The sequence below is a fragment of the Panthera leo genome, chromosome B4 (assembly GCF_018350215.1).
Source record: "Panthera leo isolate Ple1 chromosome B4, P.leo_Ple1_pat1.1, whole genome shotgun sequence".
NCBI lineage: Eukaryota > Metazoa > Chordata > Mammalia > Carnivora > Felidae > Panthera > Panthera leo.
Genome location: NC_056685.1, coordinates 34,498,882 through 34,522,748, shown reverse-complemented (window position 1 = coordinate 34,522,748; position 23,867 = coordinate 34,498,882). Strand labels below are relative to the sequence as shown.

The following is a 23,867-nucleotide window of genomic DNA, read 5'->3' as shown; positions in this document are numbered from 1 at the left end:
ATTGAATATCCCTACTATATAATACTCCTGAAAAGCAACAGGAAAATACCAAAAACCAAGCCCTACAGAAACATGGGCAAAATATAGACAAACAAGTTACAGAAGAAGAAATGAAAACGGACTTTAAACATATGAAAAGTTCATTTCATTCATAAGAAGAGAAATTCAATCTAATATTTTACTGAGATACCATTTCTCATTATCAGATTGTAAAAAATCAAGAAGTTTGATAACATACTCTGTTGGCAATACCATGTGGAAACAGGCATTCTCATTTACTGCTGGATTCTACAACCCCTAGGGAGGGAAATTTCTCAATATCTAACAAAATTACATATGCATTTTCTCCTTGACCCATCAATCCCATTTTGAGACTCTTTCCCAAACTTGTAGAAATACAAATTAATTTATTCATGACTTTTTCATTGTGGCATTACTTGCAATTAAGAAAAAAGAAAAAAGAAACAACTTAAGTATCCACCATGGGGGATTGGTTGAATATACCACAGGACATCTCCACAATGGAGCACTGTGTAGTCAAACCAAGAAATAAGTGACATCACTATGCAGATTATGGATTAATCCTGAGTATATAGTATAAAGTTAAAAAAAAGTCAAGTATACATATTAGGCTACACTTTGTATAAGAATTGGGGGACACACAAATACGTATGTATGTATATATGTATGTATATACATATATATAGTATATTTATTTTTATTTCCAAATATATGTGGCTTATAGTTTTGGGGAAATACAATTAACTGAAAAAGTTAGTAAGCATCCAGTTCATTCCACTGAGAGTAACACCATGGCAAAGATCATGCCTAGTTATACTTTTTAAGCCTGAAGACTCTGGTCTTCTACCTGTTGGATTTTGAGCTCTGACAGTCCCTTCTATGTCAAGTTAATGGCAGCCTCCATGAGGCTGGAGGAAATGTAGGCCTTGAGCAGAAAGGGCTTGGACAGAGGACTGAAAATCTCAGTCCTCTCTGTCCATGTCTGCTGCAGTCTCTCTGCTTTTGAATGAGGAGGCACTCGTCTTATCCTGCTGAGGCTGGAAGCAGTTTGAGATATGGAAGCAGCTGGCCTGTTCGACCTGACATCACCAACTTAGATACTGGTCTCCTGAAGAAAGCACCTTCCTGAGCAAAGCTGTAATCTCATTCCCATCTGTCTCTGCTTACCAAGTATCCACCCTTGTCTAGAGTTGACCTTCCTGAAAGTGGCAAGAAGAAGCCAGCAAATACCAATATTGTGAATTTTTCTTTCCTCTCTGTATAATGTTATATATAGCCTTGACTGGTGCATAATCTGTCTTCCAGAGAAAACAGACAACAGGTTGAATAGATCTATATTGAATCATACTACTAGCTTTCTACTAGCCAGTGATTTATAACGCCTCTACTGTTTCTCTGCTTCCACAGAACAAAAGCCCCATATTTTAGGTTATTTTACATGCTGCACTCAACTTCCAGGTATTATATTTGGTATAATTAGGATTGAGTTTAGCTATGAGAAACATAAAATCCGAGTGGCAATAGCTTCAACATAAGAAACATTTCTTTGTCTCTCATGTAAATAAAGGCTGGAAGTAGTCAATCCAAGGCTGGCAGAGTGATACACAGGTGTCAGAATCAAGACTTCTTCCATTGGTTTTTCAGCATACACCTCAACATCTAGCTTTAATCTCATGGCTTAATATGGCTGCCTGGGCTCTAATCATCACATCAACATTCCAGCTAGTGAGAAGGTAGAAGAGATAGAAGACAGTTGGTCCCTTTAAGGACTCCTCCCACAAGTTTTATACACACTTCTACTCACAGACCATTGACCAGAACTTAGTCATATGGCCACACACAGCTGCAAAGGAGGCTGGGAATGGTAATCTTCATTTCAGGCAGCCATGTGTCCAACTGAAAATCATAAGCCTCTATTTCTAAGGATACAGGGGTAACATATACCATGAGACAACATCAGTCTTTGCCATATTACTCCTGAAGCAGAGCATAAGAGAAGGAGTAGGTCCTCATCTCAGATCACCAGGCTGTACAGTTACCCAACTTGTCCTCACCAGGTTTCCTTCCAAGATTAACTCAGGGTTTGATTTTTTTTTTTTCCAAAAGGATGATATCTCCTTCCCCCATGCACTGTTCCTATTGGCCTTCCTATAGACCATGGTTTCTTCCTACAGTGTTAACTCTTCCTTAAGAGCATAGGAGAACAGAATGTCAAAGCCAGAAAGATCTCTAAGAAACACACAGCTCCAGAATGGGAGAAAATATTTGCAAATGGCATATAACATAAAGGGTTAGTATCAAAAATCTATAAAGAACTTACTAAACTCAACACCCCAAAAAACAAACAATCGAGTGAAGAAATGGGCAGAAGACATGAATAGACACTTATCCAAAGAAGACATCCAGATGGCCAACAGACACATGAAAAGATGCTCAACATCACTCATCATCAGGGAAATACAAATCAAAACCACAATGAGATACGACCTCACGCTGGTCAGAGTGGCTAAAATTAACAACTCAGGAAACAACAGATGCTGGCAAGGATGTGGAGAAATGGGAACCCTCTTGCACTGTTGGTGGAAATGCAAACTGGTGCAACTGCTCTGGAAAACAGTGTGGAGATTCCTCAAAAAGCTAAAAATAAAGCTACCCTACAACTCAGCAATAGCACTACTAGGAATTTATCCAAATAATACAGGAGTGCTAATTCATAGGGGCACATGTACCCCAGTGTTTATAGCAGTGCTATCAACAATAGCCAAAGAATGGAAATAGCCCAAATGTCCATCGAATGATGAATGGATAAAGAAGACGTGGTATATATACACAATGGAATACTAGTCATTGATGAAAAAGAATGAAATCTCGCCATTTGCAGCAACCTGGATGGAACTGAAGGGTATTATCCCAAGCAAAATAAGTCAGTCAGAGAAAGACAGATATCATAAGATTTCACTCATATGTGGAATTTGAGAAACTTAACAGAAAGACAATGGGGAGAGGGAAGAGAAAATAAGGTATAGAGAGGGAGGCAAGCCATAAGAGACTCTTAAATACAGAGAACAAACTGAGGGTTGATGGGGGTGGGGGAAATGGGTGATGGGATAGAGGAGGGCACTTGTTGGGATAACCACTGGGTGTTGTATGTAAGTGATGAATCATGAGAATATATTCCTGAAACGAAGACTACACTGTATGTTAGCTAACTTGACAATAATTTTTTTTTAAAAGAATAAAGAAAACACCCAGCCCAGCACCTGTAGTGACAAAAATGAGCTCTTTGAGTTTAGAGGCTGTGAGCAGGTTTGACAAGGGTCAATGCACACACACACTCACATGAGCTAGAGCTCAGACCTCCAGGGCCAGCACTCTGTTCTCTCTCCTGTATTGGTCTTTTCAAATGACTCCTATGTCCAGGCAGGTCTGCGCAGTCACCTAGATGGGAATCAATCCAGAGCAGAGTGCACAGCCCAGTCCACTTCCCTCCTTGGGAAGAGGTTCTGTTCTCCATCACTCTATTCTGCTTTTTTTTTTTTTTTTTAACGTTTATTCACTTTTGAGACACAGAGAGAGACAGAGCATGAGTGGGGAAGGGGCAGATAGAGGGAGATACAGAATCTGAAACAGGCTCCAGGCTCTGAGCTGTCAGCACAGAGCCCAATGTGGGGCTCGAACCCACAAACTGCGAGATCATGACTTGAGCCAAAGTCAGACGCTCAACCGACTGAGCTACCCAGGCACCCCTATTCTCCTTTGTTGCACTTGGCCTTAGATGAGTTATTCAGGGCTAAAGAAGAGCAAGGCTTTTCTGAAAGACGTCTGGGAACCTAGATGAGCTCCGAGCATCAGGACATGTTTGAAGCAAGTGAAGGAGGAGGTTCAGGAAAAGGCCTTTTCCAGGTACCTGGGTGTCTCAGTCGGTTAAGCATCCAACTTCGGCTCACGTAATGATCTTGCACCTGAGTCAGGCGTAGCACCTGCCTGGGATTCTCATTGTCTCCTTTCTCTTTGCCCCTCCCCCACCTGTGCTTTCTTTCTAAATAAATAAATAAATAAATAAGCCTTTACCAGAGCTCACCAACTAAGGCATTGATACCTTGGCCTTCCACCCCTTTCCAGAGCAGACAGTGATGCAAGAGCTCCTTATGTACTACAGAAAATTGTGTCTGATAGAAAAGAAAACTGAAGGGTGCCTGGTGGCTCAGTCGGTTGAGCATCTGACTCTTGATTTCGGCTCAGGTCATGATCTCATGGTTTCAGGGTTCTAGCCCCATGTGGGGCTCTGTGCTGACAGCACAGAACCTGCTTAGGTTTCTCTCTCTGCCTCTCACTTGCTTGCATTCTCTCTGTCTCTCTCAAAATAAATAAATAAACTTAAAAAAAAGAAAAGAAAACTGATGCCTCATTTTTCCTTAAAAATCTCATTTGCATATTTTTCTTTGTTCCATTTCTACTTCTAACCTGCCTGGCCCAGGCCTATGACCTATAAACCAAGACCCTGCTTCCCACCAACCAGTGCAGGGATGATGATTTAGCACCTTCTCTAGGCCTCACCTGAGCTGCTGTCATGAAAGAATGGCGGGGAGGGGGGGGGCGCGGGGGGAGACACAAGTCTATGAACCCAGGGAAATGCTCACAAGGCTCTTGTTACTTGGCCTTTTCTTCATTCACTGAACAAAGTAGGTACTTATTCTATTGCAGCAGTGTTTATAATAAGAGATATTTGAAAGCAATCCGGATGCAACTTGTAGGGGCTTTGTTAATTGAACTATGGCATGTTCCCACAATGAAACACTGAGTTAGAAAAAGGAAGTATTCCCCGACCCAAAATGGAAAAATCCCCAGGGCATATTGTTAAATAAAAAGAGCAAAGCCGAGAACAGTGTGCATAATATGCTGCCTTTTGTATCAGAAAAGAGGAAACAGAATATTCATATTTGCATTTGTTTATTTTGCATAAAGAAGCATGAGAAACTAATACGTATGGTGGGAAAAATGGGTGTGGTGGGAAGGAGGATGGGGTGAAGTTGGGACAGGCTTAAGACTTTCCAATCTATCCTTTTCACATTTTTAAAAATTTTGAAATGATATTGCATATGTATTCAAAATTTTTTATTTTAAATATAATAAAATTTAAAAATTATTATGGCACTATTCCCTCATCTTGTACTATGTACTCTAAATTTGTACAGAGCAACAGAGTAGGACGTCCCAAAGTCAAGAACAGGCCTTTCTACCTGGGAGGGGAGCTGAGGCAGCAAAAGCAAAGCGTATGAGTGAGGTAGTGGCAGGTAATAAGGCAGAAGCAGGGAGGGGGGCGGGGCGGGGAGATGGTGCTGGAACGAGATCCTGAGTACTATTTACTGTGGGTAGGAAATGGACCAAAATAGTAACAGTAGTGGAAGTATGGGTGATTTTTGTTTCATCTATACTTTTTAAAGTTTACAAATTTGCTACCATAAGCATGTTTTACAATCAGAAAGTATTATTACTGTAACTTATTATATGAAGTGTTACTCCCAGCAGTGACAGGAGGCGACAGCAGAGGATAAGGGAACCAAACGGTGCTCGTAGATCTTGGAGGCGTTTGTGGTACCGCAAGTGGCCACCAGGGGTCAGCAGCATGCCGCAGTCCCCCCCGCCGCCAGCCACAGGTGACGGGACGAGGCTCCCGCCGGGAAAGGTCTTTCCTGCTATCCTCAGTCTCACACTAATCGCCATTTGCTTTCCACATGCTTCTGTCTCGGGCCATTTCCCACTAAATGGCAGTCACGAGGGTCTCCGAGGGCCACAGCTGTCTGCAAGCTGGGGAGCGGTGGAGGTGGGGGCTGGTGGAGATTATCTGGACCTGCGCTCTGCCTGGAGACCCTAGACAAAGAGAAGGCTCTTAGGCTGAGGCCCTGAGCTCCAAGAATCAATCCATTTCTCCTGTTGGGGGACAGGAAACTAAGCCAGTTTCCGGGACTGGAACTCCGCCAAAGGAGAGCCAGGGGTCACAGGAGGGGTTAGCCTGTCCCAGGAGGAAAATCGCTGCTCCCAGTAGGTCTAATGGTTCTGTCCTCATCAAGCAAGGGTACGGGTGGAGGGGTTGTCTGAGGGTGGGTTAAGGGGCTGAGGCTGCCCAAACTCCACTGTCTGAGCCAGAGAACTGACCTAGGCTCACCAGGAGTTTATGGAAACCTGTTACTGAGAGGTGCTTCAGACAAGAAGAGAACAGCCCTATGTTGTATGAGCCCAGACCTAAGACTCTGGAAACCTGCTGTCACCTACCCTGTGACCTTGAGGGAGCTGTTTACCCTCCCTGAGCCTTAATTGAGGCCTCTGTAACACAAAGAGTTAGATAAGATGATCTTTAGGCCTCTCCCAGCTCTGATATTCTATGAATCTAAAAATTCCAGTCTTCCTACCCTTTCCCACCCCAGAAGGGGCTTAGCCCCAGGAAGGTCTGGCTGGACCAAGACAGACCTCATCCCCCTAACATGTGGTTTCAGGACAGTCCCCAGGCAAGTTCCCTTTGGAAGATTAGATCCAGGACACCCTGAAGGTAGAGGAGGAAAAGGTTCTTGGCTACAAGCTGGGACAAAATGAGACTCAGCAGCTCTGCCCTGGAGACAGTAATACCTGTAAGCATTGAGTGTTATGGATATTTCTCTGGCAAAGCCAGTTCAAAATTTCTCCCAGTCCCCACCTTGCTCCCAGACAGCCAGCAGCTCCCACACCTCTATTTACACCCTTCCTGGACAGAGATGAAAAGACCAAGAAGGTTAAGTTATTTTTCGAATAACAGCTATGCAAAGTAACATATATTATGTATGTGAAAATAATATTTATAATCTAGCATGCTAACTTAATGCTGGTCTATAGATGCAGTTATATATATATCCAATCCTCTAGTGATCAATTCTTATGAGAGGCAAGGATCACATCAGTCACTCAAACTCCTGACCTTGGGAAAAGGGACATTCTGGGATTCTAGACTGGGTGACTGGGGCAGGTTACAGAATCCTATTCTGGTGAGCTTTAAAAATTAAGCAGGCCTGATTATTCCTGATTATTTGGGGCAGCTCTTCCACAAGGGGTGATGGTTTAGATAACTTTCAGGATCCCTTCCAGGCTGAGAGCCTATAATGTTTTTCTCAGTTTTGCAAGTCTTTTCAACTCAGCATACCTTCCCTTGTTTTCCTTATTCCAAATGAAGAGCTGACCTAGAGAAAGACCCCAGATCCAGATTTTGTGGGACCCTGGGGCTTATACGTATTTGAAGGACCTTCTTAAAGAAAAAGAATCTTATTATTATTTTTAAAATGTTTATTTGTTTATTTATTTTTGAGAGAGAGAGAGACAGAGCGTAAGTGGGGAAGGGACAGAGAGAGAGAGAGAGACAGAATCTGAAGCAGGCTCCAGGTCCCAGCTGTCAGCACAAAGTCTGATGTGGGGCTCGAACTCACCAACCATGAAATCATGACCTGAGCCAAAATCAAATGCTTAACTGACTGAGCCACCCAGACGCCCCCCAAGAAAAATAATTTTAAATCACTAATACACAATTTCTCTTAGAAAAGATCCATGAAGTGCAAGCACCTGAAAGGAGAGCTTCAGTAACACCACAGTGAATCTGTTCATTTAATGATCACTTAATGATCTCTCCACGCTCTAAAATGTCCCTGTGTTTGTCTCCTTCCAAATCTTTTTCTCTTTCCTTCCCTTCCCTATTGTGTATAGCTTCCCCTCCCTTTCCTTGAGGCATCTGGGACCAGAGGTATCAGCAGAGCCAGCTGCAGATGAAGTGGCAGTGGGGGGGTAAAGATAGACAACACAGACAGGGAATCAGTAACTATAAAGACACATTGAGGATGGGGGAACCAGGTTTCTCACTGTTGGGGAACAGAGTTAGACATGGGAAGGGCTGAGGCCAGAATAAACTCATGGTATTGAATGGAATTGGAGGTATAGGTACACGTTCATGGTTTGTCTGTGGTTTTTTTTAATTATTTTTTTTTAACATTTTATTTATTTTTGAGACAGAGAGAGACAGAGCATGAAACGGGGGAGGGGCAGAGAGAGAGGGAGACACAGAATCGGAAGCAGGCTCCAGGCTCTGAGCCATCAGCCCAGAGCCCGACGCGGGGCTCGAACTCACGGACCACGAGATCATGACCTGAGCCGAAGTCGGACGCTTAACCGACTGAGCCACCCAGGCGCCCCTGTCTGTGTTTTTTTTTAAAAGTAAACTCTAGACCCAACGTAGGGCTGGAATGCACAACCCCGAGATTGAGTCACATGCTTCCACCAACTGAGCCACCGAGGCACCCTGCAAATTCAGGGTGTTTAAATGCACACAGAAAAATTTGGAAATAGATATAAATGTATATGTATAAATATGTGTGTGTGTGTTTTATTTGAGAGGAAGAGAGCATGCGTGGGGGAGGGGGCAGCGGGAGAGAGAGAAAGAGAGAGAGAGAATCTTAAACAGGCTCTGTGCTGAGCATGGAGCCTGATGGGGGGCCCAATCCCATGACCCTAGGATCATGACCTAATCTGAAATCAAGAGTCAGATGCTACCTACTGATCCACCCAGGTGCCTCTGTGCACGTGAGTTTTAATATATACAGTTAATGAAAAAAAATTCAACTGAGTAAATGTGAAGATCTAATTGGCTTTATTAAGCAATTCACAGGATCAGGCAGCCTCCCATCTAGCGGTAGAGGGGACCTCTGAGGAGTTGTACAAAATGGAAGGTTTTTATAAGAAAGACAGTGGGGCAAGAAGTTATTAACAAAAGCGAAGACTGTTCCAGGCAAGGTCACCTTCCCTTAGGGTGAAGGGCAGGGGCCGTTATTAGGTAGATTACCTCATCTTTGAGGGATGGAGAGGGCCCATGTGGCAGATTATCTCATTGGTGCTGATCAGAAAATTCCTGACTGACCAGTTAAGACTTCTATTTCTGGCACAAGTTGAAACTGCAGTGAAGTTAGGTATTAAGCTCCAATATGGTGACTTGGCCTAAGTGACACCATTTTGGGAGTGTGATTTTCTTTGTAATAATATAAATTATAGTTATGTATGCATATATATGAATCATATTTATGTGTGCATACACACATGCACCAGTAACAATGAGCACATCTAATGCTCAAATCAAGGCTTCTAAGTATTCTCTACTAAAAGGAATCATAGTTCTTTGGAGAAGAGCTCATATACAGCACGAGACAAGGAAAGTGCAAAATGAAGCTAAAATACTTAATTGTGTCAAAAAGTAAGGAAATTCTAAAAAAAAATCATAAGAATTTATTAGAGTCGCAGGAGCCAGCTTAACAGAGTTCCTTCCCAAGGTCAACCCTGGAACAGTGTGAGCATCTTAAAAGAAATGATGATAGTGTTAGATTATGGTCCACTGAATAGAGAATAAGGATCCATGAACCCTAGTAATAGATAGATAGATAGATAGATAGATAGATAGAGGAAGTTCTTCCTTATAGTAGAATGGCAACTAATAATTATGGAAGAAATCAATATTTGGTAATTATATTTTCTAAAATATTTTCTAATAGTATCTCTAATCCTACATGTTCTTTTTACATTGTGACTTTGATAGTCTTCTGTCAAAGAGTGGGATCTCTGTCCCCTCCTCTTGAAACTGGGAAGGCTTAGACTGGAGAGATATCACCAATCAAGGATGGCAGAAGTGATACCATGTAACTTCCAAGGTCATATTAGAAAAGACAATAGAGGGGTGCCTGGGTGGCTCAGTTGGTTAAGCGTCCGACTTCGGCTCAGGTCAAGATCTCACTGTCCATGAGTTGAAGCCTCGCATTGGGCTCTGTGCTGACAGCTCAGAGCCTGAAGCCTGTTTCAGATTCTGTGTCTCCCTCTCTCTCTCTGCCCCTCCCCCGCTCACACTCTGTCTCTGAGAAATGAATAAACCTTAAAAAAAATTTTTTTTTTTAAAGAAAGAAAGAAAAGACAATAACAGGGGTGCCTGGGTGGCTCAGTCAGATAAGTGTCTGACTTCAGTTCAGGTCATGATCTCGCAATTCGTGGGTTCAAGCCCTGCATCAGGCTGTATGCTGACAGCTCAGAGCCTGGAGCCTGCTTCAGATTCTGTCTCCCTCTCTCTCTACCCCTCCCCCACTTGTGCTCTCTCTCTCTCTCTCTCTCTCTCAAAAAATGAATAAACATTAAAAAAAATTTTTAAAAGGGCGCCTGGGTGGCTCAGTCGGTTAAGCATCCGACTTCGGCTCAGGTCATGATCTCACGGTCCGTGAGTTTGAGCCCTGCGTCGGGCTCTGTGCTGACAGCTCAGAGCCTGGAGCCTGTTTCAGATTCTGTGTCTGCCTCTCTCTGACCCTCCCCCATTCATGCTCTGTCTCTCCCTGTCTCAAAAATAAATGAAATGTCAAAAAAAAAAAAATTTTTTTTAAAAAGAGAAAAAAGAAAAGACAATAGCATTTCTCTTTTACTACCTGAACACTTACTCTTGAAGCCTTTGGCCTCCTCGCACACATGAGCCACCCACACGGGCTGATGTGGACACTCCATGGCTGAGCCCTGAGATTGTGTAGAAACAAGATGTCTGGCCAGCCCCCAGTTGCTGCAGCTCCACCACCATTTTGACTGCAACCTCATGAGAGACCCCGAAACTAGAACTGCCTAGCTGGTCCCTTTCCAAATCCCTGACCCACAAAACCTGTAGGAGCTAGCAAATTTATATTCTTTCTTAAGCCATTAAGTTTCGAGATAATTTGTTACACAGCAATGATTAAGTGGAACAGTGATGATTGGAGCAGTAGAAGATTCAGATGATAATCTTCAGTGACTGCAAAAACTAATGGGTTAAAGATTTGATGAGGAATAAGATGTTTACATAGAGTTAAAGTGTCTCCCCATTAAATATTTATTAATCACAAAGTAGAAAGTTTTACAGTGTCAAATCCTGGCAGACATTTCCTTAACAAAGTGATTAAAGTGAACATCATCACAATGGGACAGATTGACATTATATGCCTCAGTATACAGATAAATGTTTAACTACTGGCTGGGGGGGCGGGGGCTGGGTGCGCACTGATTTGTATTTGCTGATTTCTATAATGTAAAAATTCCTCCAATGACCCAGCTGCCTCGCTGACTCTTAACCTCAGTGTCATGAGTTTGAGCTCCACGTTGGGCCTGGAACTTACTTAAAATATATTTATACATATTACAAAAACTCCCATGATGACCAGTTTCAGACCACCATTGGTTTCACAACAGGCTGAAATTTTAACAATTGGCTGTTGCTTGCTGGTGCAGACCACCTCCAGGGGACACAATCCATGTGTCCCCTGATATGATGCACTGAGAAGGACAAAGATACTTCTGAGGTATTCCTCCTAAGAATGTGTAACTGGCATCTCTTCACAAGGAAACATTATATAGGCCTGAAATGAGAGACACTACAAAGTAACCGGTCTGTACTCTTCAAATCAAGGTCACAAGGCGCCTGAGTGTGTGGCTCAGTCAGTTGAGCATCTGGCTCTTAATTTTAGCTCCAGTCATGATCTCATGGTTTGTGGCATTGAGCTCTGAGGTGGGCTCTGTGTTGACAGCAAGGAGCCTGCTTGGAATTCTCACTCTCTCTGCCCCTCCCCTGCTCCTGCACACATGCACAAACTTGCTCTCTCTCTCTCTCTCTCTCTCTCTCTCAAAATAAATAAATAAAAACTTTTTTAAAAAATGTCAACATCACAAAAGACAAGGAAATACTGAAGAACTGTTCCAGACTGAAAGAGACAAGAGATAACTAAATGTAACATGTGATCCTGGGTCAGGTTCTGGGCAGAGAGAAGAAACATGCCTGGAAGGGCCAGGGAGAGATGGTAGTATCTTATCAATGTTAATATCCTGCTTTGGATGGTTAAACTGTGGTTACATAGGAGAATGACACTGTCTTCAGCAAATGTAGACTGGAGTGTTTATAAGTAATGGGCCACACTGTCTGCATCTTAAGTCTCAATTGGTTAGAAAAAATAGGATATATCATGCAGACATTGAAAGAGATACAGATACATAGAGAGAATGATACAGCAAATGTTATAAAATGTCAATAATTTGGAAACCTAGACAGAGTATGTTAGAGTTCTTTGTACTATTCTTGCAACTTTTCTGAAGGTTTCACATTATTTCAAGATAATAAGAAAAATGCTCCAGGGTTTTCTCTGAGTCTGGATCCCAAATTCTCACCCGTTGGGAAATAAGATGATTCACATCTCCAACAACATTCCCTCAGTTTGAATTTCCAGAAGTCTCCCTGCCCTTCCTGGGAGCTGTGCCAACTGACGAAAAGCTCCAGGACCCAGGAGGAGGGGGCTGGACCAGGGCATTCATCATAAGCCATATGATGGGGACTTGTACAATAAGCCTGGCAAGTCAAGGACTCTTGGTGCCCTGGACATTAGGTTTTTCCAGCCCAGACAATTCACCTGGCAAAGAAGAAAAAAGGATTTAACCTCACTCTAAGAAATAAATAAATATAGACTACATGAATTCAAATTACAAAAATATGTTTCATTAACAGAAGGCTTTACTTCAGATTTCCTTTAAATAAATAGTAAGCCCCAGGTACAGCATGATTTCGTTTACAAAAATTCAATTAATATGCAAGTTTTTCAAAAAAACATATGTCAGGGTACCTTCTGGGAAGTCCTACAGGAGGAATATGTGAAATCAGATTTAACTACCCCTAGAAGAAATATTACTCAGTTCCAAGGGGGCTACAACCTATTTCCCACATTTTCATAACTCAGGGTCTGGTTCTGTTGAGGTTTCTAGTTCTTTGCTAGGACTCAGCCTATTGAACCAAGCATGAAGACAAGACTTGTAGCTGGTTTAATTTGCCAAATCAGTGATCACACCAAGTCTAGGCCAGAGACCTTATGCTCCTGGGGGACCCCTGTAGCCATGGCAACTTGCTACAAAAGCCCATTCAGCTAAGTTCCATTTTCACCATTTATTAAATGTGAGTCAGTTGAGCTGGGACCTATGTGCTATCTACTGGGATTGGTTAAGGCAATAAATCAAAGACTGTCAGAATTAGACAGGATCTTAAAGGTCATCTTGTTCCATCTGGGTACCAGTCTGTGGTTGAGGACCCCTAATCAGCAAGACTTTTCCCAGTGTCATGAACCAAACAGTGATAAACAACTCTTGGAGGGACGGTTGGCTGCAGCCTATGAGCTCAGATCAGGTGATGGCTGATGGATGAGAAGATATTTGAATCCATCTGTGACTTTTAAGGAATTTTTTGATCCTTCTTCACATCCTTTAGTCAAGTGAAGACAGAGCTGGCTTCATGCCTTCCTTCTCCTGAAGACTAGGCTATGAGCCAGAATTTGATCACATGAGGTCTTTTCTTTGGGGAGACTCTGCTCTGTTCCCTCCTGCTTCAGCAACTGGCTCAATGCATACAGTTATATCCATTCATTCAACACATCTTTTGTTGAATACTAACTAGGTTTGGGGCATGGAGCTAGGCTCTGTGTTCACAATGTACATGAAATAATCATTAGCTCCTGCTCACATGGAGCTTACAGTCTGGTGGGAGGGAGACTATCAACACAGAAATAAATATATAATTACAAATTATGCTAAGAGTCATGAAGGAAAAAAAGCAAGGTGCCATGAGAGATATTAATAGGTTAGGGGTCTAGGAAACATTTCTGAGACAATGACATGAAATGTGAAACCTTAAGGGTGAACAGGAGTCAGTTAGACAAAAGTGGAAAGAAAGAATATCCCAGGCAGAAAGAATGAGAAAAGACTCTGATGCAGAATAGGGTTTGGGATATTTGAGGAACAAAGGACCAGTGAGGCCAACGTCTGGTACACTGGGGGAGACTGGGGTAGGATGATGCTGAAAGGAATCCAGGTTAAACAGGATGCCACATGCCCTGTTGAAACATTTGGATTTTTCTAAGAGCACTGAGTTGTAAGCAGTGTAACCTGATTTAATTTAATTTTTAAAAAGCCATTGCTCTGTGAAAAATGAAATGAAGTCAAAGAGAAGAAAGAGAGCTCAATTAAGAGACCGTTATAACTCAGACAAGAAGTGATAGTGGTTTGAACTCAGCCAATAGCAACACAGGTAGAGAGGCATGGAGGATTCAAGATACATTTTGTTGCAGGGAACAGGGGAGAGACCAGTATCAACAATTTCACTGAAAATTTCTGCTCTCAACACCTGGGTAGAATGGATGGAGGTGACATTTGCCAAGATGGGAAAGACCAGGAAAAGGTTAAAAGGGAAGAGATTGAGAATTGCACATAGTAGGTTTCTGAGATTCTTGTGAAGGATCCAAGTAAATAGATAAATTTGGGGATCATCAGCAAATAAATAGTATTTAAAAGCAAAGGAGTGAATGAGACTGCCAGGAAAACACTATAGAGTAAGAGAAAACGAAGAGGAGAAGAAGCAGAGACATGAATACAAGAGAGGCAAAACTAAGTCCTGAGGAAATCCAACACAGAAATCTGATAGAGAAGAGCAACTGACAAAGGGACCCCAGAAGCAATGGCCAGAGAGAAAGGAGGAAACCAAGAGCATTGATGTCACTGGGGTTGAGAGAAAAGAATATTTCAAAACGATGAGTCTGGTAGAATGTTTAAGTATTCCTGAGAGGATAATCAATGTCGAGGCCATTGATGACCTTCATGATGTCAATTTTGATAAAGGAATGGAGGTAGAAACAATACTGGTGTGGGTTCAAGAATGATTGACAGGGGGCGCCTGGGTGGCGCAGTCGGTTAAGCGTCCGACTTCAGCCAGGTCACGATCTCGCGGTCTGTGAGTTCGAGCCCCGCGTCAGGCTCTGGGCTGATGGCTCGGAGCCTGGAGCCTGTTTCCGATTCTGTGTCTCCCTCTCTCTCTGCCCCTCCCCCGTTCATGCTCTGTCTCTCTCTGTCCCAAAAATAAAAAAAAAAAAAAAAAAAAAAAAAACGTTGAAGAAGAATGATTGACAGAAGGTGAAAACAGCTTGCAGAGGGAAGCAGAGGAATAGGGTAATAAATGACTGTCTTCTCACTTTGGCCTCCCGGCCAGGTCAGCTACAAACTTATTCCATCTCTCCTCCCAGGTTTTCATGGCAGCTTTTTTATCAATATCCATCAAGGTGCTGAACCTGCAAAGAAAAGGCACTTAGGTCAGCCCCAGGAGAAACTGTTGGGAAACAGATGAGGGGATCTCAGATGCTTGCAGAACACATTTCTCCCCAGTCCGAGAGCAATAACAAAACAGAGGTGTTGTGGAGAAAACCCAAAGAAACCTTCTAAGCTTCTGCCATAAACCTCTACTAGAGATAAACACAAGTTGTGAGGTGGAAGAGGGAGTTGGGGATCTGGGAAGTACACAGGACCCTCACCTGATAGAGTTCATGGCCAGTTGTTTGAGTGTCCTCAGATCAGCTGCCATTCCCCCAATACCCATGAAGGCCTCATAGAAATCATAGGACAAGCCTTTGGCACCAAAGACTGCTGGGTCATCAGAACTGATCACCATGGGGTACCCAGTGGCCATCAGAACAGCAGCAGGATGGTTTCTCAAGTCAGACACCAGTTTCAGAACCTGCCCAACAGGAAACAAAGAAGAAAGACAAATTCTGACCCAAAAACATTGGGATGACTTCTGGGTACAATACAAGGAATAGAGCCAGTCCTCATACTCTTCCCAATTTTCTCCAAGTTTCTTCACCTTCACAAACATTTGGTCTCTCTCTTGGTCTGGCTCAGAGCAGCTCTCTGGAACACAGCAGGAGAGGCAGTGCACAAAGAACCCCAAGCAGCTGTGAAAGCAAAAGTATTCTATGGCCCCTCCTACTTCACTGGCCTTCCTCAATGTCCCTTTAGCTTTGTTTTTGGCCTTGCCCCAAATTCCACCCCACTGGGGACCCTCAACTGCTGCCTCAGTTCCCTCAACTGCTGCCATTATGAATGGATTAGGCAAAGGGCCATTCCTAAATAACTTACTAAGGGGAGAGAGACAGCAGAGGAATACAGAAAACAAGTGAGCTCAGGAGCTAGAAATCATACAGGAAAGTTTGGGAATCAGAACAGAGGTTGAGGTTGGAAAGAAAGATTGTATTGGGTTGGTGCCATGGATCATGCATACCTGGTTGGAGATGGGACAGACTTCTATGGGGATATCCTTCTTCCAGGAGTCAGCCCAGACTGCTGGGTGTTTGGTCAAAGCAAATCCATGGCCAATCCTGGTAGAGTTCAGTATTAGAGCAACCAGAAGGTTTCTATCTATGGAAGTACCCTGCCAGTCTGTGGATAAAGGGGTAGTCTCCAGTCAGATGGATCTGGCCCAATAGACTATCCTCAGATAAAGGCTCCAGATCCCCAAGCAAGAAAAAGAACATTCACACACACACACACACACACACACACACACACACACACACAGAGAGTTTCATATAACAATGCTAAAGAGAGGAGGTATGGCAAACCTTTAATTTTATGTATGTATGTAACAGATGAGGAAGTTGAAACTTACATAGGCTTTGTAAATTGAAGGAGCATACTCAAGTAGCAAGACTCAGTTTTAAACCTTGGTCTATCTGAATCCACAGCCTATATTCTTTCTTTCCATTTTTTATGTTTCCAGAGCTATTTTCTGGGAATTTTGTTCATGATTTTTTTACAACAATGTGTTGCAAACTCTTTCAATATAATTAAAAACAAATTTTAAGTTTATTTATTTATTTTGAGAGAGAGAGAGAGAGAAAGAGAGAGAGAGAGTGGGGGAGGGACAGAGAGAAGGGGAGAGAGAGAATCCCAAGCAGGCTCCATGAGATCATGACCTGAGCCAAAACCAAGAGTTGGACGCTTAACCCACTGAGTCACCCAGGTGCCCCTATAGTTACTTGTATGTACTTATTTAATTTATATCTTTAACAATATCAATTGCAAGACAATTGCAAGATTACAATGACCAGTACTGACAAAGTGGTGGCAGATAGTGTTGGCTGCCTACTTACCAGCCATCCCCATTGTACATTCCTTTCTAGCAGGGCTTTCTTTGGAGGGTGAAAATGACAGGTCCTGACTCTCCCAGCTTCCCTTGCAACTAGGATAGTCCTAATGCTGACCTGGAAGGTTATTGGTGGGGAGATCTTGGGCTTCCTCCCTGATAAAAGGAGACACCCTAGAGGAAACATCTTGTCTCACCTGAATGTGACTTCACTGACAACCAAGTAAGGTAAACCCTGAACTTAATGAAAACAGCAGAGGTTGCTTATTATGTGAAATAACAGATGACCTTGTTGTAAAACCTATTGAATGTGTGTATTCCATTCCTGGCAGCCAAAAGCATCCTAACTGACCCACATATAAAATATGAAAACTCCACTGTTCTGTTAGGAATAAAATCCAAGAATTCCCATTACTTTTTAGGGCATGTGTTTTAGGTGGATTTTCACTGGTTTCCTATCTAGAACTTTTTTTTCAAAGATTTCTTCCTTTTATTTTTTTTTTTAATTTTTTTTTTTAACGTTTATTTATTTTTGAGACAGAGAGAGACAGAGCATGAACGGGGGAGGGGCAGAGAGAGAGGGAGACACAGAATCGGAAGCTGGCTCCAGGCTCTGAGCCATCAGCCCAGAGCCCAATGCGGGGCTCGAACTCACGGACCATGAGATCATGACCTGAGCTGAAGTCGGGTGCTTAACCGACTGAGCCACCCAGGTGCCCCAAAGATTTCTTCCTTTTAAAAAATAAGAACATTAGGGACACCTGGGTGGCTCAGTCAGTTAAGCATCCAATTCTTGATTTTGGCTCAGGTCATGATCTCATGGTTGGTAGGTTCTGTGCTGACAGCACAGAGCCTGCTTGGGATTCTCCCTCTCCTTCTCTCTCTCTCTCTTTCTCTCTCTCTCTCTCTCTCTCTCTCTCTCTCTGTCTCTCTGTCTCTCTGTCTCTGTCTCTCTGCCCCTTCCCTCCTCACATGTACATTCTGTCTCTCTCAAAATAAATAAATAAACTTAAAAAAATAAAATAAATAAAAATAAGAACATTACTCTCAGGTATCAAATACCCAGCTCCTGGCAAAATCCTCTCCTAGGGCCATGCGTCTTGGAATTTGGTTAGATCCTATTACAGTGTTTCATACTGTTGAAATGATTTCACACAGGTAAGTATGATTTTCCCAACTAGACCACAAGCTCTTCAAGGTTAACATCCCCCTACTCCCTTGCCCCATCCCCCACAAACAATTCTTCAAATTTCCTAGAACAGTTTTGATCTAAATTGGGTCTAAATTGATTGAAATGTCAGGAAATAAGAGATTAAGGCACACATACCCTTCCTCTGAGAGATGGTGTGATAAACCAAGGTTTAAGCCTGGTTGTGAAATCCAAGCCCCAACACTGCTCTCCACTTATCTCCTTGGTCTTCTAAGGGTGACAGGCGCCTACAGTACTCAGGGACACCAGGTGGGGTGTAGCAGCAAGATTTCCTCCTGATCTAAGCCCCCCAAATCTTCATTTTAACCTGAAATTGCAGCCATGATCTGGGACTCCTTTTGCTTAGGGCTTACATACTTTAAGGACTGGAATATGGGAAGCTCTGAGAGATGACCTATGAACCTGTGGAGTGAGCTTTAGGGAGCAAAGGCATGGCTGGGCTAATGGCATTTCATAAACAATAGTAGTCAAGCTGTCTGGGCTGGGTGGGGTCTCCTCTTCAGCACTGATGAGTGTGGACAGAGCCTCCTAGTTGCCTGGTTGTAGTCCCTTTTCTGCCACTTACCCTTGTGTGACTTTGGACAGGTGAATTAACCTCTTAAGCACAACTTGATTATAAAATGGAGATCATCAGAAAGAATTCAAAATCAAATTCCATCAATGACTAGCTCTTTACCCTTGGGCCAAGTACTCTATGTTTGGAGCCTTGGGCTCTTCATCTATAAAATGGGGATAGAGGGTGGCTTAGATGGTTAAGTGTCCAACTCTTGGTTTCAGTTCAGGTCATGATCTCACAGTTCGTGGGTTTGAGCCCTGCATTGGGCTCTGTGCTGACAGTGTGGAGCCTGTGTGGGATTCTCTTTCTATCCCTCTCTCTGTCCCTTCCCTGCTCACCCATGCTCTCTCTCTCTCAAAATAAATAAATAAAACATTTTAAAAATAAAAAATAAAATAAATAAAGCACAGTTTAAAATATAAAAAATAAATAAAATTGGGATAAAAACACCTTCCTGGCAGGACTGGGGTGAGAATTAGAAATAACATATGTAAAGTGCCAGATACTGTTATATTATCTGTTATATTGTTATTCCTTCTCCAGGGGGAATACATATTTCTCCATATGAAATGGACAAGTGCCATAAAATGACTATCAACAATACTAATACTGCCCCAGGATCCCATCAGTTCTCTTGAGTGATAATAAGGAGCTTTCCTATCCATCCCACCTCTGTCCTGCTCGTCTCCACATGGCTCACCTGTCTCTCCAGCATGGAAAAAGTAAGGCAGTTTAACGCCATGCAAGGTGGGAATCATCAAAGCCTCCCTGTAGTCATACAAGGAGTGGCCAGTGTCCTCATGTCCCACCTGCAGGACAGAGAGGAGGGGACATGGAGCTGTCTTCTTGGTCCAAGCCTCAATTTGCTGATGGTACCCTCAATAGCCTGTGAATACTCTTCCTTATAACTTGACGTTACTACTTGAGGCCATTGTCACATAGCCTTTTAAAAATGACCGGCAGCAAAATTGGAAAAGAAAAGAAAGTATATTATTACCCCTAAATAATTCCCCCTGCTTAGTCAGTCAGAGGCTGTATCTCGTATCCTCCCACCCCTTTCCACCTTGTGTTCTGACATCACTTTCCAAGTCCCTGTGCTCAGCCCTGAGCTTCTTGCTGTGGGCAGAGAGTGAGGGAGAAAGCAAGAGCAACAGAGAGACACAGAGAAAACAAGACATTGAGATACTGACAGACCCACAGAAAATGGAGAGAGAGTGCGAGGGAACAAGAGCCCTGGACCAGGAGTCAGGAAGGCTCCAGACTCAGCTCAGTCACCCATTACCTGTGGGTCCTTGGACATGTCAGTTTCCTGGCAGGGTCCCTCTGTGACTCAGTGCCTCAGCTGTAACTACAACAAAACTATGCTTTTCAAACTAAACCACACATATCCCCAGGGCTTGTAGCTGCATGCCAAGAGCAAGGGTGCCTTAGGATAAAATGGGTACCTCCTTCAGAATGCCAATTTTAATTTGTTGGGGGGCAATGGAACATTTTTATAATAAGCCAAATACAGGTATTCAATGTAGTGGAATGGAGTACAGGCTTGAAAGAGAGTTGGAACTTGCAAGTAGACTCCTTTGAACAACTATATACCCCCCTTCCTACCCCAATTTCCCTCTAGAACTTGTCCATTACAGTCCTTGAACGAACTGTTCTGGAAGTTCTATACTAGAGGCTCTTCTTCTCAGCCCCCTTTGTCAGGGCTGCACACAGAGGGGAAAGGTGAGATGGGAGGAACTTCTGCCCCTTTCTGGAGAGGCTAGATCCTTGAGCACCGCCCAGAGATCCCAGGAAGGCATCCCAGTACAAACAAAATGATTCTTTGAAATCCACTCCTTTGAGCTCTGGATGTTCTGAAAGCAAAAGCTTAAGCCCAGTTTCAGGTAAAATGTACAGATATACTCCCTCCCTATAAGAGGGAGTCAGGAGTGCCTTTTAGCCAGTTTATTCAAACTAATTTAGCTTCCTTAATGAGATTGATGAGTTGCCACCTAGGAAGTGTGCCCTGGCTATCAGAACTCAGCTATGGCTTTGATTTGGGAGGGGGCGGGGGGTTGGCAGTGGTCAAGGCAGTGACACCACTATGGACGTGCAGCTTCAAAAATAGCTGAGGAAGCAAATGGATGAAGGGACAGAGGACACCTTTCCCATCCTTGACAGTTTTGCCCAGGGCTAGACCCATCTCTGCTTCCAGACCACCCTCTATGTGCTATAGTTTTAAGAGGCAGGTGTAGGTAGGCCACATGTGCTAGAAAGAGGATGGAGGGCAGGGAAATGGAAATAAGCCCACCATTACTACCCAACCTCATTGAATTCCTTCCTTATTCTGGAACTCCCCTTTTCAGGCTTTTGGCCCTGTCTGCTCTCCTTTCTCTTGTGACTATCATCCTCCTGCAGGCCCCTACACAAGGTCAGTGCTAAACCCTGGCCAGGCCTGTGGTTGACAGCCTGAGCCTCTGCAGAAGGTTTCAGTGCATGCTGCCAGGGCCTTCACAAAGAGCTGCCTGCTGGGCCCTGCTCTCAGACAGCTTTGTTGTGTAGGGTCTGTTACCAGGTCAAACCCTGCCACCATCTTGGGGAACATGGTTCGGAGCGTCATGGCTGTTTGGATGGATTTCATGATGAAGGACACATTTTTGGCTCTGTGGGAGAGACGGAGAAAAGCATAGGAGACAGTGTGACTTGGCATTGGCGGACCTATGTACCCCGGGGGGACCCCGTACCTCGGAGCAGCTCCCCTGGTGCCTGGGGCTGGTCTAGTCCAGATTACTCAGTAACCACTTCTCAGACCCTCAGCACATGAGCCTATCCTGCCCATGCTCTTGTGATCCCTTCCAGGGGATACATCTGAGAGATATTTCACCCAAATCCACCCTTTTGAGGAGTCTGGCTGGTTCTAGAGGAAACTTTGGTGTCTGAACAACAACTGAGGAAAGGAGACCCATGGGATAGGTTTCATCTGTCCACATTTGTATGAAGCAAAGAGGTCTTGTCCGAAACTTGGCCTGCCTCCCCGAGACGAAGGCTCCTGGAACGGGGTGCAGTACAGAGGCCAGCTCTCTGTTCACTGGACACCTGTGAAATGCTACAGAATGCCCAATTCCCTGTCGAGTCAGCTGGACCTGGCAACTGTATGTCCTCTCCCTCCAGCTGAATCAGCAAGGCCCTGGGCACTCCAGAAACCATGTAAGCAAACTGTCTTACTTCTGTCTGTACCCTCTCTGTTCAAGCCCAGGATAGGGGTGAGGCAAGCAGCACAACAGAAGCACCAAAAGAAAAGTCTGGCACAACTCTGTGACAGGACAAAGGTCTCTGCACAGCAGCTGGCTCACTTGTTCCTCAGTTCTATGGGCCTACATTTCTCCTGCCCCCTCCCTATGCCTGCCCATTCCCTCTCCTGCAGAGCCTCCCCCTCCTGCAGATCCTCTAAGGGATCACAGGAGGATTTACCACCTGCAACCCAGCCCTCACATCCTCCTGCCACTGGCCCCCAGAGAGCCTCTGAGGGGAACCAGTGGGGCCCCAGCCCGCAAGCTCCACCCTGGCCAACTAGCACACAGGTGCAGGCCTCTGTTCTCACAAACGGTGAAGGGGATTCAGGGGAAATGGGGCGGGGAGGGGTTTGACTGCCATCCAGAGCCCAACCTCTAAGGCTGAGCTGCCCCTCCCCAAGCTCTGACTCAGTGTGATCCCCATCTGTTTGCCACCCCTGCATCTCCAGCCCCGCAGGTGGGTCACAGTCCTTACACAGGCCTACCTTTGACAGAGAGCCTTCCTTGGATAAAACTAAGAAGGGAAACTAAGCTCTAAAGCTTTCTGTGCTTGCTTGGGGAAAGAGTGGGTCCTTGTTCTCACTGCCAGGTCACACATCCACACACAGACTCTGAGATAGCTGTCACTCAGGGCTGGGTCACCAATCAAGGCCAACTACACAGCCAGGGACAGCACATGGTTGACATGAAGCAGAACCCCACCAGCCAACTGAAACAAAGAAATAGGCCGATTATCTGAACATACTGGCAAAAACATACCCATAACTGAATCACCCAGGCCGACATGAGGTCAAGGCCTAGAATTATTTGGAAAATTGCCACACTTCTTCATTTCAGTCTGGTTGTGAAGATTCGAACTAGAAGTGACTTCAGAGATAGATTTTTGCTCTCATGCAGAAACATGCATGCCAAAGCCATGGCTCTTTGGCATGGAGGGTGGGTCTCTGAAGCCGGCCTCCCAGCCTCCCTCTTTCTCCCTTTCTCCTCCCCTTCCCTTCCAAGTCTAGTAGCTCTGCCTGCATCCTGTTCTCCCAAATCCTGCAGCTTCAGCCGTGTTCTCTCTCACCTGTGATCCGAATAAATGATTTTGATTCCAATAAACCCAGGATGCTTTTCTGCAAACATACAAGCCACTTCTCTGTAAGTCTTCACTGACCACTCTTGGCTATGGACAGTCCCGTTCAGTTCATACACCTGAGAGGGAAGCGTGGTCCTGGTCAGACATCAGAGGTGAGCAAAACTTCATTCCCATTGCCAATAATCTCTAAATCTCTACAATTTCCTTGTCCAGTGCCTTCAACAGCTTCTGACACTTATCAGAAGTCCTAGTCATGTCTGGGATAATGCTCTTGAATACCACAAAGCTGGGGTGTCTGCCTGTCTCATTCATTGCTGGGTCCTTGCATCTGTAACAGTGCCTGGCACATGGTAAGTGCTCAAAAGGTATTTGTGTAAAGAATGAAGAACAGGTCAGCTGGGGAGAGGACAGCCAAAAAGAGGAGAACAAGGACCTACTTTATCTTCCCATTCTCCCACTCTTAGGTGGGATGTCCCCTCAGGTGGACATGGTTAGGGGCAGAGTGAGAAGAGCCAGGATTGGACCGTGGGCAAGACAAAGTAGAAAGACACAGTGGAGAGGACAGGGGTATAAAGAAGTCCCCTCCAAAGTGCCCACTTAGCAGGTTGGGCCACACGAAGCCCATGGTGACAGGCTGGAGAGGGTTGGAGCAATGACATGGCCCCTGCCGCTCCCTCTGCCCTCTCCTGTCACTGGGTCAGCTCTCACCCCTGCACAAATCGGCA

At 44.2% G+C, this 23,867-nt stretch overlaps 1 protein-coding gene across 6 annotated transcripts in view; it reads right to left on the bottom strand.

Moving 5' to 3' along the window:
• Nucleotides 1-5,560: 5,560 nt before the first annotated feature.
• ADA2 (adenosine deaminase 2) overlaps nt 5,561-23,867 on the bottom strand; it is a 36,283-nt gene continuing 17,976 nt past the window's right edge. For 2 of the 6 annotated variants that reach the window (XR_006204641.1, XR_006204644.1), the window contains 7 exons: nt 23,131-23,258; nt 21,344-21,434; nt 19,493-19,601; nt 16,163-16,320; nt 15,417-15,619; nt 15,019-15,176; nt 12,673-14,778 (listed from right to left, as the gene is read on the bottom strand). Coding sequence is in view for 2 of the 6 variants with exons in the window: in XM_042945411.1 (XP_042801345.1) it covers nt 12,479-12,482; nt 15,081-15,176; nt 15,417-15,619; nt 16,163-16,320; nt 19,493-19,601; nt 21,344-21,434; nt 23,131-23,258 (789 nt within the window). In the remaining 4 variants the exon portion in view is untranslated. Of the gene's footprint in view, nt 5,893-11,684; nt 12,483-12,672; nt 14,779-15,018; nt 15,177-15,416; nt 15,620-15,748; nt 15,837-16,162; nt 16,321-19,492; nt 19,602-21,343; nt 21,435-23,130; nt 23,259-23,867 lie in introns of those variants that run through there. The other 4 variants (XR_006204642.1, XM_042945411.1, XR_006204643.1 and 1 more) reach the window with 4 other exon arrangements.